This window comes from Parambassis ranga, chromosome 17 (genome assembly GCF_900634625.1).
Source record: "Parambassis ranga chromosome 17, fParRan2.1, whole genome shotgun sequence".
NCBI lineage: Eukaryota > Metazoa > Chordata > Actinopteri > Ambassidae > Parambassis > Parambassis ranga.
In genome coordinates, this window is record NC_041037.1 from 21,366,097 (window position 1) to 21,381,477 (window position 15,381).

Below are 15,381 nucleotides of genomic sequence, written 5' to 3' on the forward strand. Positions count from 1 at the left end.
AAATTATATTTTGTTGTGTTTTAACACTTCATTTGATTAGTTTTATTATTTTATTTACGTTTTCATTTTTTAATTCTGTTTTCTAATATTTAGTATCTGCGCATCTTTTATTCACATAGACAACTAACTTTAACCGGCTCTTATTTTGAAGTGAACGGTGCTGAACAGGAAGTGAGGTCATTGGGAAGCAGCGACACATCAGTCTTTGTAGTCACGAACAGGTTTAACCGCGGTCTGTGAAGGGGTGCAGCTGTTCCTCCATCACCGTGTGACTTCCGGTCTGGTTCGGTTCGGTTCGGCATGGCCGTTCTAAGCAGCAGAGCTCTCCACGAGCAGCTGTCCGTCATCATGGACGCGCTGACCAAGGCGGCGGTGGCGGAGATCTGCCAGGCGGTGCAGGAGGGCTACGCGCTGCTGCAGCTGGAGCTCACCCGGAGCCACAAAGAGAACCAGGACCTGAAGAAGAAGCTGCACCTCATCGAGTCCATCGTGGCCCGTGGAAGCGGAGGAGGCGGGGCCGACCACCTGGCGGAGGTGGAGGTCGCACCAGCCGCGGATGGAGCACAGCAGCCGGAGACACTGAAGCAGCAGCTGGATGGTGATGGAGGAGAAGCCGCTGCTGTCACAGGCGGAGGGGACGGAGCCGCCGCAGGGCTGAGGCGGGACGAGGTAAACACCCCGCGTTCAGGCGATCAGCCGGTTAATGACTGATTGATTTTACATTTTGAAACGACCAAAACAGAACAGAATTATGAAACACGTGCTGGACCCTCAAAGAAAAATAAGGGTTCTAATGATGTGAATAATCATTGTTATTGTGTAATAATGTACTGATGATCAACGCTGCCGGTGTTAGCAGAGGAAGCTGCAGCCTTGTTCTAAAATAATCTCCACATCAGAAGTTAATTGTCTCTAATCTCTGCTGCCATCTTCTGCACATGCTCAGTGCTGCCCGGCATGTGGGGTAAACATGATCCTGTGTGTGTGTGTGTGTGTGTGTGTGACTTATCTAATTGGAAAGTGAGTTTGTGAGATAAGGAGCCGAGGACCTGAGGATCTGAGATGTTTGCCGTGCTCAGCAGTAATGTTCAGAGCACAGCTCTCTTCAATTAGTTTCCAATTACAGCGTACTGTAATCCTGAGGATGACGTCAGCCAATCAGAGCTCAGGAGACATTTCATGCTAATTGTTTTATCTCAGCCTAACCTTTGTGAAATCTGTCCTGACGTTAATGAACGATGTGTGTGTTTCACTGTGTGCAGCTTCCAGACGTGGTGCTGATCAAAGACGAAGACTCGGACGGCAGCGACGCCTTTGATGAAGGTAAACACCGAGTCTTCTAACTTGAAGGTTTGAGATGAAAACTGCATCACAGCATCTCTGAGGCAAAGGACCAATCAAAGGCGAGAAAAGTCCATCAATACAATAAGAGGATTAATAGATAGATTTTCTGGGTTTGAGAGTCAGGGCTTCCAGCAGGCGGCTCCTCATTTGTAAAGGTGCATTAGCATATCTGCAGGTTTATGCAAATGAGCAGCATCCTGTGTGAAACCTGGTGAAACTCCGGCCGGATCATCATAAACAGTAAATAAAGCACAGGTGGACATACTGTGGTGCGGCCTGAGCCGCAGGCTGCTCTGTCAGCGCGGTGTGATGCTTCAGCTGCTTTGTTCTCCTCTCAGATAACAGACCTGCAGACGGGGCGGCTGCGTCCAGAGAAGGTGTCCCGTCCTCTCCACACAGATGGCATGCAAAGAGACACCGGGAGGACCACAGAGACGCTGAGATGACGTCGTCCTCCGAGCAGCTCGCACAGAAGGCCTCCAGGCTGTCTGCGGGGACGAAGGCCGTGTCCGCCTTCACTCTGGACTCCCCTCACAGCGAGCTCAGCTGCTCCGGCCCGCTCAGGGACGAGGTGGAGTCGGTTTGCTCCTACTCCTCACACGTGGACCCGGACGTACATGTGGTCCAGGATTGCTCTCTGGGTCCTCCAAGCTCCAACAGACCTGCATACTTCAGCAGCAGCAGCAGCGTGATGCTGTCTCCATCACACAGAGCAGAGGTGGACCTGACTGTCGAGGGTCCAGGAAGCTTCGCTCAGTTTTCATCAGAGGAAAACGTGGATGGTGACTCCTTCGGGCTGAAGCTGGTCAGCGTTTCAGGCTCCACCTCCACTGACTGTCAGCTGTCTGAGAGCAGCAGCTCAGCGTACGACTACGAGGACGCCACCATGATGAACTTCACCCACTACAGAGACCAGCTGGGCCGCTCGCAGCTCAGCAACGGGCAGCTGAACCCGGGCGCCCAGGGGAAGCGTTTCCTGTGCTCCATCTGCAACAAGACGTACGCGACGTCACAGAACCTGGACGTGCACATGCGGATCCACACGGGCCAGAAGCCCTTCAGCTGCGACAAGTGCGGGAAAAAGTTCACACAGTCGGCTCATCTGAAGTCACACGTGAGCGTCCACACCGGCGAGCGGCCGTTTGCCTGCACGCTCTGCTCCCGGAGCTTCATCGTCAAGTACAGCCTCAGGTTACACATGAAGAAGTGTCACCCCCGCACCTGAAGGGGGACGAGAAGCCTGAAGACATTTCACACTGAGCTGAAGGAAGATGTTCCAAAAGAAACACATTCTCTAAGCAGCATCACCCAACGTTTGTTTATATTCTGCAGTCTACTTTTTTGTCATTTTTGGTTAATAAAAGCAAAAAGAAATAGTTGTCTCTTCTCTGAATGTAAATCTGTTGGTTAAAGAAGAACTTCAGAGGCTGCTGCCTGCATCACAGCACTACACCTGCTCTGTATCGTTTTGGATTTTGGATCTGAAGAGTGTGGCTTCAGCCTGTAGAGGTCAGGACATGGGGTCAAAAATCAGGTTTTTGACCACTAAATTATTCAAAGTGCTGCAAATAAATGGGGCAGATTTTAAAATAAATTTTAAAAAGTCTCATCTGATGTTTGTATATGAGTATTTGTTCCGTAAACGACGATAAAATGCTGTTAAATCTCCTTTTTGGCAGATTTCAGGTGTAATACGCTGGGGGGTTACCCTGCACATGCGCACTGCCGCAGCTCCCCCACCACGCATCACTTCCGGGTTTGTGTCGGACAGTTCGGAGGTGAATTTCACGTAAACGCTGCGGCCGCGTGCGTCTTTGTTTTTGTGTGCCACGCGCGGGTGTTCTGTTCTTGCGTTTTCTTCGGACGTCACGCACGCGGAGGATTGTGACTTTTGGGAAAATAATCAAAAATGTCTCCGGCCGCCACCTTCCACGCGCAGCTCGCCTCCATCATGGAGGTGCTCGCCAACACGGCGGTGGCGGAGATCTGCGAGCTCGTGGACAGCGGCTACTCGGTGCTGCAGCTGGAGATCTCGCGGAGCCGCAAAGAGAACGAGGTGCTGCGCAGGAAGCTGCGGCTCATGGAGCTGCGGGCCGCCCGCGCGAACGCCCTGCGCGCCGCGGCCACCGCAGGCGGCACCGCGCCGCTGTACGGGACCGGACGAGCGCGAGCTCCGCTGCTGACCGGGACACCGACAGGTGAGCGTGACTGTGACTCTACCGACAGGTGAAGCACGAGTTTAATGCAGCGACAGTTAAAAACAGAGAGAAACACCACGTCAGAGCGTGACGCTGGCGCGGTGCGTGCTGCGTTCAGGTGCCATGTGGAAACCTGCGCACCCTGTTTTAACAGGAATGTTCACGTGTAAAGACTGAAAGTTTGAATTAGAACAGACTTTATTGATCCTCCTCATCTGCTGTGATGTATGGGTGTTGAGATTGGGGGGAGGGGGGTGATAGGTTGGGGGTGGGGTCATACACTGCAGTGAGGGGGGGGGGGGGGCTGGTTGTTTGCTTCCTCCACCGTCGCCCCTGCTGTTGTGGCCAGTGATGGTTTTGACACCATCCCAGACCTCCTTCCTTAAGATCAACTTCATGCGTCTCTCACTCCGTTTCTTCTCCACCTTCCTCCTGTAGCTGTCCTTTGCCTCTTTCAGGCATGGTTTCACCTCCCGCTGTGCTGATTGAATAGCCTCTCTGTCATTAATTGTCCCATTAATTAATGTAAAAAGTGATTAACTCTTGAGAGGTTCAGGGGTTACTGGTAGACCTTTAAATGCATCATCCTGACTCCTCCAGGTGGGGCGGTGTTATCCAGAGTGTCCAATCAGGAGAGACCTCGGTGCAGGAACCGCAGCCCGTCTTCAAACCGTGGGGCGGGGACCACGCAGAGGACGGTGAGTTCAGGAGCAGGGGCATCACGCTTCAGACTCCTCCCTCTGACTGCTGTGCTCTCTGTTTGCAGCCGCTGGCAGACGAGGGAACCGCGGTGATCAAGGTGGAGGATGACGACGATGACGAGGATGACAGCGAGTCCTGGACCCGGGCTGAGTCTGACCGTGAGTGTTTTACCAAACACGTGTGCACTCTTTTATTTCTGGGCAGTTAAAAATGTGTTTTTTTCTCTGCAGGAGGTTTTTGTCCGGTTGCTGAAGGACAGACGACGGAAGCAGAATCATCGTCCCCGCTGGTCAAACAGGAAGCAGCAGACAACGGCGGCGTCTCCTCGTGGACGATCGAGGAGGTCAGCTCCACCTCCACCTCCAGCCAGAAGACCCCGAGCAGCACCCAGAGGGCGGAAACCAGCAGCTACGACCATCTGATGTTTGAGCCGCAGCTCCAACATGGCTCCCACACTACCCAGAATCCTTTGGGTGCAGATCCTGGTTGCTCGTCTGATCCAGGCAGCTTCCCTTTCGGCCTCACTGAGCTCACGCTGTCTGTGGCAGAGCGCCAGCAGCCTGCGGCTTTCCACAGCAACCAGCAGAGGGCGGCGCCGCCTGCAGATGAGCTGACAGGAAGTCAGAGTGTCAGGAGGCAGCAGGACGGCGTGGGCAGGGAGGACACTGGGGGAAGGTCATTTGTCTGTAACCGCTGTGGAAAAACTCTAGCCTGTCTTAAGAACCTCAAGACCCACATGAGGGTCCACACGGGCGAGAAGCCGTTCGTCTGTGGGCTCTGTGGAAAACGCTTCTCTGACTCCAGCAACCTCAAACGCCACCAGAGCGTCCACACTGGCGAGAAGCGCTACAGCTGCGTGCACTGCGGCAAACGCTTCGCCCAGTCAGGCTCGCTGAAGGTCCACATGACCGTCCACACGGACTGCAAACAGTTCAGGTGCTCGTTCTGCGGTAAGACGTTCATATCGGGCAGCCACCTGCGGCGACACGTCATTGTCCACGCAGGAGAGAGACGACCGGCCGCCACAGCGCAGTGAGAGGGCGCACCTGCAGCCTTCAAATCACTCACAGCTGTCCACCAGCGGCCAATCAGAGCCCAGAAATTACTGTCCACCAGGAGCCAATCAGAGCCCAGAAAATACTGTCCACCAGGAGCCAATCAGAGCAATCATATCATATTATTCCAATGATCAAAAATGTCTCCTGCCGCTCCGGATGGATTGTATTGATTCAATACTAATCAATACAATCCATCCATAAGCACAGTCCCAGAGGACGATCCTGTGTGTTTGGTGAATGTGAGCTACAGCCATGGTTTAACCTGCAGGAGCTGCACCTCCATGAAGCGGAGCTTAGCTTCATTATTACAGACAATAAATAACAAACTGCTGCAGCAGCATCCGCCCACAGCTCCACCCTCCGTCACTGTCCAGTGATCAGAGCTGTGGTCCAGACTCACCCCGTGCTGCAGCTGTCAGCGCTCTGAGCTCCGAGCCAACCTGTTCACAGCTGACTGAGGCGAAGCAGACACACCTCAGAGGTCACGTTTTAACCCCTTCATTAACGGGCTGCAGGTGTTCCACTGACGACCTCTTCCTCTCTGCTTCACACGCGGAGGCTGAACGTCCGCAGGCCGCTGCCCCCCAGTGGATCCTGGCAGCTTTCCTTCACCAGCTACTTCAATGAACTGCATGTTTCACAGTGACGGTAGATGTTTGTTTATCAAATGTTTTTTATTTCTTTTATTAGTTTGTAGTAAAAGCAGCTCCTGCCTCTTAAAATAAAAGATAAAAACACACTTTGTGGTTAAACAGCGTTTAATATTTTCACAAAACATTTTACAAACACTGGAAAATATCTGACCACTGTAAAAAAAAGGAAACTTTAAAACACAGCGCCTTCAACAGGCCACAGAGGCCAACTACACCCGAGCACAGTCACTGAACACGGCTCAATCTAACAGACCAACGCTGTGAAAACATTAATTTATTCTAACGCCTCGTTTAAGGTTTCATTCTTTACAGTGCTCTAACAGCTGGTTAGTACAATACAAAGATACAATAAGTGCCGTCACAAGCAGGAAGTCTCACTTTCCTCAGTACACATGATAAAACATTGATACATCGTTCAGTAGCTACCTCCCATCAAAGCTAAAGAACGCATTTTTACTATAAAAACACATTTAACTTGGATCTTTTTCAGCTGCATTCGTTGATTTCTAGCCGACTCATATTTGTTCTCCTAAAACCAAAGCTAGGAGCTAAATGAGGCTAAAGGCTAAAGGCTACTGTGAAGAACTACAAACACGTTTCACAGAGTCACCTGGTTCTTTCCTAACACGCTGTATTGATACGTACAGCTCGAAGCATATTCAAATATCAGTGATATATGTGGTGATGTAAAGGTCTCCTGAAGGCAGCACATTAAACACATGACAGGATGCAGACGGAGGCGGACTTCATCTTCACAGGCTCGGCCCAGACCGGATGAACTGTGGGAACTGGTTTCCTGTTAGCGACGGAGCTAGCTCATTGATAGCTTAGCCTCCAAATTTGGTTCAAATTTTAAGATGTTCAGAAAATACTAATAAAAGCCTCAGCTAACAGCTAACTACCCACAGTGTCTCTTTCTGGTGTGATCAGACTTTAACCCTTTGCGTTTCAGATCTGACGCTGCGTTCAGGTTCAGTTTGTTAGTGAAGGAAAAAATATCCATATGTACATTCTCATGTCAGAAAAAGCAACTTGTTGTAATTCCAACGTCACCTAAACGCAGCACGACTGACAGCACTGAAAGAAGATTCGTCTGCTCCGCTGACAAACTTCCACAAATACAAACATCTAGGAGCAGAAAGAGGCGACAGCGCCTCCTCCTGCTGCAGTCTTGGCGTAGTTTGAGACCCAAACATGATTCGATTAAAAAAAACTTTATGAGGTCAAACCTCAGAAAGCTCTACAGTACTTTAGATTCTCTTCCTGACGAGTTTCCCAATAAAACAGCCGAGTTTCTCCCATTTCCTGGATTTATTGCTCCCACCAAGCTTCAAAACAAGAGCTTCACATGGTGCCAGACCTGTACAGGGTTAAATATGTGTCATAATCACTGAATGGAAATAAAAATACTGAGGAAGTGAATAATGTTGGTAGACTGTTAGCTTCAGTTAGCCTGCGGCTAATAACATGTATTTATGACTGTTAGCTTCAGTTAGCCTGCAGCTAATAACATGTATTTATGACTGTTAGCTTCAGTTAGCCTGCAGCTAATAACATGTATTTATGACTGTTAGCTTCAGTTAGCCTGCGGCTAATACCATGCATTTATGACTGTTAGCTTCAGTTAGCCTGCGGCTAATAACATGTATTTATGACTGTTAGTCTTGTGGCACTTTGCCACACTCTAAAGGCTACAGCTGATGCTCCACACCAGCAGGGGGCAGTGGTCTGTTTTCAGAGAAGAAAACAGGAAGTGGGTGAACTTGTAAACTGTAAACAAAACGACAACATGTCTCAGCACAGATGGACTGTTTGGTTTTCATGTTGTTCAGTGTAATGTTCACATGAGCTTAAAAAAGCTAAGAATAATTAGCTGCCAACATGGCCGACTGCGGCGCGGCAACACAAATGCAGACTCCTGCTCTGTGTTAGTCGGTCTGATGTTAGTCTTTAAAATCTTCAGTAATTATGACACATTTAAACCTGCCGACACGCTGAAGTGTCCAGAAAAACATCTCCACCCGCCTGCTGCAGGTGTGTCTGATGATCAGCCGCATTTCAGGCTCCACCCTGTTTCATTAATATCAGGAATATTGAAGGCACTTAACATGAAGAGTTTAACCACCAAACACACGACTCAGGCTCAGAGACATGATGCTGTGAAGCTGCAGCAGAGTCCATGTGAAAAACTGTATGTTTTAGAAATGGACTTTTATATCCTGACATTTCAGGATCAGAGCTCATCAATATTAATTTAATCAGATTATGGCCCCGCCCCCGGACCTGTCAATCATCTGACACCAGGAAACTCTTCCTTTTGTTTCTTCAGGTAAAAATGGCACTTTTTTTTTGCTCAGCTGAATTATTTTGTACATTTGGTTTGTAGAAAAAGTCTCAGCTCTTATTTTAAATAGAAATGAGGATGGCTGTTGTTTTTTTAACCCTGAATTTGTTTGGCAGACGTAAAAAGTCTGACGTTTGGTCACTTTGGATCGCCCAAAAAAGCCAAGTTCAAACACAAAAGGGAAACAGACACAGGTAAAGTTCATGATGTCTACTTGATATGGACGATATGTCTCTAACCTGTGTCCCCGTGTACTGAGCTCCTTCAGCATTTTAACAGCCACGCCGCTCCACACATCACGCCGACGTCAGACTGAAATGGTTTCCAGATCTCAGTACAGCTTTGTTCTTTAAGTGCAACTTACATGCAAACATAAGTGGAATAATAATAATAAGAAGAATATTCCTCCCCCTGGTCTCTCTGAGGTGTCGTCTGTCCTTCCTTCACTCGTTTCTGGACGTGATGTCCTGAAACACACAGACAGCCTGTTTAACTCACTGTTAGCTCAATGTTAGCTCACTGTTAGCTCAATGTTAGCTCACTGTTAGCTCACTGTTAGCTCAATGTTAGCTCACTGTTAGCTCACTGTTAGCTCAATGTTAGCTCACTGTTAGCTCAATGTTAGCTCACTGTTAGCTCACTGTTAGCTTCATGTCAGACTCACCTCCGTCTTGGCTCTCCTCCACTCACCCAGAGGGCCCGACTTTGTTACGACTGAGAGAGACCAGACCAAGAAAATTATTAGAAAACACATGAGTCAGTGATCAGCTGCATCGAATCCACACAAACTGTATGCTAAATCTGTTAGCTTCCTGTTTGTAAATGCCTTCAGCTAGCTGGCTAATCTTAGCTTGCTCCTTGTTAGCATTATCATTATCAATGTCTTAGGAGCCAACGATCCATGAACAGTGGACTTGCATTAATAGAATGAATGCCCATTATGCAGTTCCCTGGATGGCCACAAGTGTCACTAAACAATTTCGATCCCAAAAGTCTAAAATGCAAAAATAGGAACAAATAAAACAAACGGATTCAAAAATCAAATCAGATCAAATCAGACACTCACACATGCATGTCGTGATCGCCATGAACACGGTGGACGTCACGGTCACGCTCCACCACAAAGAGCTGCAGGGAAGAAGAGGACATGATTAACTTCAGCTGTTGTCATGGAAACCCTGCAACGCTGTTCTGCAGTAAGGCTGCCATCCAGGTGCTGCAGCAGCGTCTCACCGTGGCAGTGTTTAAAAGCCTGGACCTACCCTGAGTACAGAGCAGTGAGGATGAAGACGGCGAAGACGAGGAGGAGAAGGGCCTTCATCGTCATCCCTGAAACACAAACAAACCGGTCAAACACACGCCTGAGAACGTCCGGCGTTAACGTTCGGACGTGGCTGCAGCTCACCTGTGGGCTCAGGGGGCACCTGACAGCAGCAGCTGTTGGCGTAGAACGGCGAGGGAGGCGGGACCTCTGAGAGGCCGCCCAGCGACTGAGTGAACCGCTCCTTTGACTGACAGATCTCTGAGCAAATCTCCTCTTGGATGAGCATCTTTGGGGGCGGAGCTTCTTTGTCAGGAGGAGGCGGGACCTCAGTGGGATCTGGAAGAGAAATTCAACACCAGGTGGCCTTCAGCTGACCAGGCTTTTATTGTGAAGGGCTGAGTGTGTGTCACCCACCGTATGTGAAGCTGCGGCTGTCGTCCAGCTCCGTGCTGTTGAGTCTGGACCAGGACGACTCATCCAGCGGGGCGGGGCCTTCCTTAGACCACAGGTCCAGGTCTTGGTCCTGGAACAGGTCTCGGTCCTGGCTCTGGTCCTGGCAGTGGCTCTGGGTCTCGGCCGTTCTGAAGACGCCTCTGAAGACCTTCTCGTCCAGCCAGGACTGGCAGCTCTCTGTGACGTCGCTCAGCAGGCGAGCCAGAGAGCTGCGAGGCCGCCGCCTCCGCCGGAAGACCCTGGAGAGCAGAAACAGGGTGCGATGTTAAACGGCTTTTTCCTCCATCTCCATAACTCCACTGCTCCACAGGAGACTTCTGGTCATGGACCTCCGTCCACAGCTGGACACAGCTGGACACACATGTCCACCCAGCAGCTGGGTTAGTCGAGTGTTACGCAACAGAACAATAAAACTCTCCTGGTGTTGATATGAGGTCTTCAATAACACGAGGGTCTCCTAGCAACCCTGATCGATGACATCACACTGTGGCCCCAGAACACAGCTGATCTCAGACGTGAAGAATTTACAGCTGTTAAAGGTGGCTGACATGTGCTGAAGGGCTCGCTCTGATTGGCCGAGGTGTGTGTGTGTGAGACATCATCCTCCACCCTGAACTGGTTTCTGTTTTGCTGCAGGTTTCTCGGCCTGTTGTGACATGTGACTCATTCTTTCTGCTCATTAGCTTCTGTAACATCAACATCATAAGAAAATATCAAACGATTGATACAGATTCATTAGAGATCAATTAATCTATGAGTTCTCTTACTGCGACCACACTGTCCTGCTGAACTCCAGCACCAAATGTGGATCAATGCGCAGCTGAAAATAGTCCCTAACTGACCCCTTTGTGGTCTGAGAGCAGCTGGAGGAGCTGCTGTGTTTGCTCAGGATGTTGATCGCACACTTCCTCCGGTTTCACTAACACAGTGTGTGTGTTTGTCTTCTCACTGTTTCTACATGTTCTGCTAACAGAACGCTCTCACTTCCTGTTTGTCTAGTACTGTCCAGTAAAAGTGCAAAACAGCTCAGAAGATCTAACCTTAGAGTATTTTAGTCTACACGTCAAAAATAATCCAGGAAGCCGTGGTGGACTCATGTGAGCGGCGGCCACAGGACATTCAGAGAGTGTCTGTTTACACTGTGGAGCCATGTGGTTCTGCAGCCATCGTCCTGCTGTCCTCACCTGACCAGGTTCTCCTTGTAGGACACGCTGGTCTTGCATGGCGTCAGCGACACGTTGCCGTCTTCGTCCCAGGAGAAGCTGTCCTCTGTGACGGCGTAGTATCCGTTGGTGAGGAGGCGAGGCGAGCGGCGGCAGCAGCAGGGGTCTCCGCCGCCATCAGCCGAGGAGTAACAGACGTAGGAGGAGTCAGGAGAGAGGAGAGACACGTCCGGACTGAGGGAGACACACACACAGGTCAGGGAAACGTCACACACACACACAGACACACACACAGACACACACAGGTCAGGGAAACGTCACAAACACACACTGACACACACAGGTCAGGGAAACGTCACACACACACACACAGACACACACATAGACACACACACAGACACACACACACAGGTAGGAGGTCAGGGAAACGTCACACACACAGACACACACACAGAGACAGACACACACAGGTCAGGGAAACGTCACAAACACACACAGACACACACACAGACACACACAGGTCAGGGAAACGTCTCACACACACACACAGACACACACACACACACACAGACACACACACACACAGAGACACACACACACACACACAGACACACACACACAGGTAGGAGGTCAGGGAAACGTCACACACACAGACACACACACAGACACACACACAGACACACACAGGGGGGAGGTCAGGGAAACGTCACACACGCACACAGACACACACACAGGTCGTTCAGATGTGTTTACCTCTGACAGTGGTGACTCCTCAGCCTGCGTTTTATTGGAGAACCTGCAGGACAGAGACAGACCGAGGGTTAAACTCAGGACGCACGCCGAGGGACCCGCTGCTAAAAACAGACGTAATCAGCATTAAGGGGCGGGCGGCATTCCTGAGGTCGTCACGGAAACCACTCCAGCTCCTCGTCTGAGCTGATGAAGATAAACACTGTGCAGGAATGTGACAGCAGCAGGAGCACTGAACACACACAGTTCGGACTTTTAGAAGTCTTATCTCTTTAAAGTCGGATTTTGTTATTGGGGAAAAAAGAATTCTTAAAGTTCTCTCAAAAATAAAATAAATGAAAATTATAAAAAAGTCCGAATTCTGAGAAAAAAACTTGAAAATCTGAGAAAAGAATTGTGACAAATGATTCCTACAAATTTAAAATGACTGAGAGGCGCCTCCACCATCGGCCTGTCATCATTAAACCTGTGATATAAACTCCGAGGAGTCTTCCTCTACCAACATGGCCGCTGCGCTGCTGGTCATGTGACGGTGTGATGACGGTGACGTACTTGTAACGGCCCCGGAGAAGAACAGAGCCATGTTTGTCGGCCAGGTCCCGTCCGTGGATCTGTGAAAGACATCAGAGACCCCGCAGTGAGAGCCCGGCGGCCATTTTTCTTTCAGGCAGCAACAAACACAACCTCACTGCTCCCCACAGAACAGCTGCTCTTTGTTTCCTGTTCACAGGTCACATGATCGGTCAGGGCAGAGCTCTGTCCTGCTACAGGCAGAGTGAACACACAGACCCCACATGATGGTCCACAGTCAGAGCAAGTACTTTCAAATACTGTTACATGTTCTGATGCTTTCAAGGACTGTCAGAAACTTTTGAGTGCTCAAAGGGTTAAAAAAAACATCTGGTCACTGGGGACTATTTTCAGCAGTGGATTAATCCACATTTGGTGCTGTGGTGTGAGGAGCTGCAGGAGGTCTGTGGGATTATATCAGATTATGTCATTATAAATCAGAGTGGTGGCAGAAAGACTTCCTGTTTGTTCAAGGAGCAGTGAAGAGGAGGCAGGAGGAAGAAAGTCTGCCAAGCTCCGAACGCTCAGACAGTTCAGTTAATCCCTGCGGAGCTGATCAGAGGGGTTCCTGAGCGCTGCAGGGATTAACTCAGCAGGCTAATCTAAAACTCAGCAGACAGCAGAAGCTCTCACCTTTAAAATGCTGCGGCGGCGCTCTCAGGGTCCTCGGCTGGGACTCTGGGACATCCTGCAGCAGCCTGGGAACAAACTGCAGAAGAAAAACAGCAGGCGTGACTCTGAGCTCATGTTTCCTGTTAACCCTCCGCCTGCTGGCAGCCTGACGGAGCGGGGAGCTCAGACCCGAAGGAGCCGCATCAGAGTTACCATCAGCAGGAACTCCTGAACACGTTTCCATGGTAATCAGAGGTTCTAACAGGCTCTTCAGGCGTCTTATTCAAACATTACACTTTTTGCTCTCCGAATTTCTTTTTTCTTATTTTTTTCCTCAAGTGAATGCAACATGTGCTGTAAATATAAATATATGCATAATGTCTGTTATGTTCACATGATGGATCTGAAGTTTGTGGAGCCTAAATATTCTCATGTATTTAAAGGCTCCGGCCTCACAGACACACACATGTCGTCTGCATGTTTACACTGTCACTGTATCCACAGCCCAGAGGAACGCATCAGATTTAACGTCTGACTCCAGCACACACACACACACACACACACACACAGACACACACACAAAGAAGGACAACAGGCTGAGCATGTCGCCCTGGGTAACACCGCCGCTCAGAGGGACAGTGAAGTGGGTCAGTGGCTGTTGGTGGGCGGCAGACAGAGACGCTCTGTGTTACAGTGAATGCAGGGAGGAGAGGGGAGAAGGGGGAGGAGAGGGGAGGAGAGGGGGAGGAGAGGGGGAGTTTCCTCCTCATCTTCCTCTGTTCCAACTGAAATCTGCTTCTTTGGTTTAAAAGAAAACAGACTCAGAGCAGGCTGTGAACGGCTGCCTGCAGCACAGCCTGGACTCATGCACGGATTCCATGCATCATATATTGTGCTCATACTGTGTACTGTACTCTGATTTGGATTATAGTGACACTTATACTCTTATACTCTGTACTTAACTGCATTTATTGTAACTTGATACCTCTGGCACAAGAATTTCCTTCAGGATTAATAAAGTTTTATCTTATCTTATCTTATCCTCCACACACACACACACACACACACACATTTATTAAAGCTCTCATATGTGATTTATTCACTGATTTCTGATGTTTTAACTTAATCTATAAAACCGAATGGACACACACACACAGTCCTTCAGCACAGACAGACACTGTGCTCATGCGTGCCATCCCCCCCTCTGTATGTGCTGCAGTGGGCTCGTCCCAGCATCCTGTGTTTCCCATCATGCCTTGCAGCAGCAGCAGCAGCCTGCTCTGTGCTGGAGCTGCTGATGTTGGAGGAAAACGCGTAGCAGGAAACAGAAAGATGGATCAAACCATCCCAGCAGCAGCAGGCTGACAGCAGTGAGGAGGGTTCATTTACCTGCCAGCTTTCTGAATGTTAAACATATCTCCAGTACCAGAATGAGGATGTTTATTAATACACGGATAAGTTACATTTAAATAATTTTAACATTAGTTGCTGCTGTAATATAACCCTGCTGTTCCATCGTGTGTCCTGAACTTTTTAAAGCCCTGTACTGACCCTAACAGCTGCATGAAAACAAAGCATTCGATGAAGACTAGAACAAGGCGTCAAACGGCTCAAACTGAAACATTCATTAAACAACGCGGATAAATGTGTGTTTGTGTGTGTGGAAGTCTGCAGCACAAAACCAGACAAAGACAGCGGAACAGAGCTGAACTCACCCGGAGCGGCTCCCGGCCGGAAGTGAAGAAGAGGAGGAAGAAGAAGAAGAAGAAGCAGCAGAACACGGACTGGTTCTTTTCTTGGTGGTTTTTCTTCAGGACTTCTGTTCCAAGATGTTTTCTCAGGTCTGGAGCCTGGAGCTGCGCAGCTGTCACTGCGCCACGCCTACACACCGGAAACAGCTGTCAAACCACAACACACCACGAGCCAGCTTCCTGTCTGCGCTTTCAAAATAAAAGCATCCAAATGTCAAGTGTTCAACATCATTTATGTTTTTGTGCGTTTACTTCCTGTTTCTAATTCACCACTTTGAAATATTTCCCCTATTTAATTACTTCTTGAAATCTAAAACTGAATATAGGGAGTCTGTTTGCAGAGTGGTAAATCATTTCCTAATAATTTCCAACTTCCGGCAGTGTTAGATTAGCTTGACAGACTGAAGAGCTGAGGAAACTTCCCCTACAATCCCCGAGGATCCTGTTTCATGAGTTCATTGGTTTCGTTTTGTTGTTATTTCTGTGCTGCTTGTTTAAAATATTATAAATATATCAACA

General features: G+C 49.2%; 3 protein-coding genes across 3 annotated transcripts; 2 read left to right on the plus strand and 1 right to left on the minus strand.

The window, feature by feature from the left end:
- Nucleotides 1–206: 206 nt before the first annotated feature.
- On the plus strand, nt 207–2,580 carry LOC114449589 (myoneurin-like). The gene is made up of 3 exons (XM_028427389.1): nt 207–669; nt 1,263–1,323; nt 1,683–2,580. The coding sequence occupies exons 1-3, from the start codon at nt 301–303 to the stop codon at nt 2,567–2,569; spliced, it is 1,317 nt and encodes a 438-aa protein (XP_028283190.1). The 5' UTR covers nt 207–300; the 3' UTR covers nt 2,570–2,580.
- A 525-nt stretch (nt 2,581–3,105) lies between these two features.
- Nucleotides 3,106–5,943, plus strand: LOC114449591 (zinc finger protein 317-like). Its single transcript, XM_028427390.1, has 4 exons — nt 3,106–3,542; nt 4,143–4,240; nt 4,309–4,402; nt 4,475–5,943. The coding sequence occupies exons 1-4, from the start codon at nt 3,254–3,256 to the stop codon at nt 5,278–5,280; spliced, it is 1,287 nt and encodes a 428-aa protein (XP_028283191.1). The 5' UTR covers nt 3,106–3,253; the 3' UTR covers nt 5,281–5,943.
- Nucleotides 5,944–6,042: 99 nt separating this feature from the next.
- On the minus strand, nt 6,043–15,039 carry tmem71 (transmembrane protein 71). The gene is made up of 11 exons (XM_028427409.1): nt 14,827–15,039; nt 13,133–13,208; nt 12,482–12,540; nt 11,933–11,975; nt 11,201–11,413; nt 9,978–10,255; nt 9,705–9,899; nt 9,562–9,628; nt 9,366–9,427; nt 8,964–9,013; nt 6,043–8,766 (listed from the first exon to the last, which is right to left on the minus strand). Exons 3-11 carry the CDS (start codon nt 12,510–12,512, stop codon nt 8,743–8,745), a joined length of 963 nt encoding a protein of 320 aa, XP_028283210.1. The 5' UTR covers nt 12,513–12,540; nt 13,133–13,208; nt 14,827–15,039; the 3' UTR covers nt 6,043–8,742.
- Between the last annotated feature and the right edge of the window lie 342 nt (nt 15,040–15,381).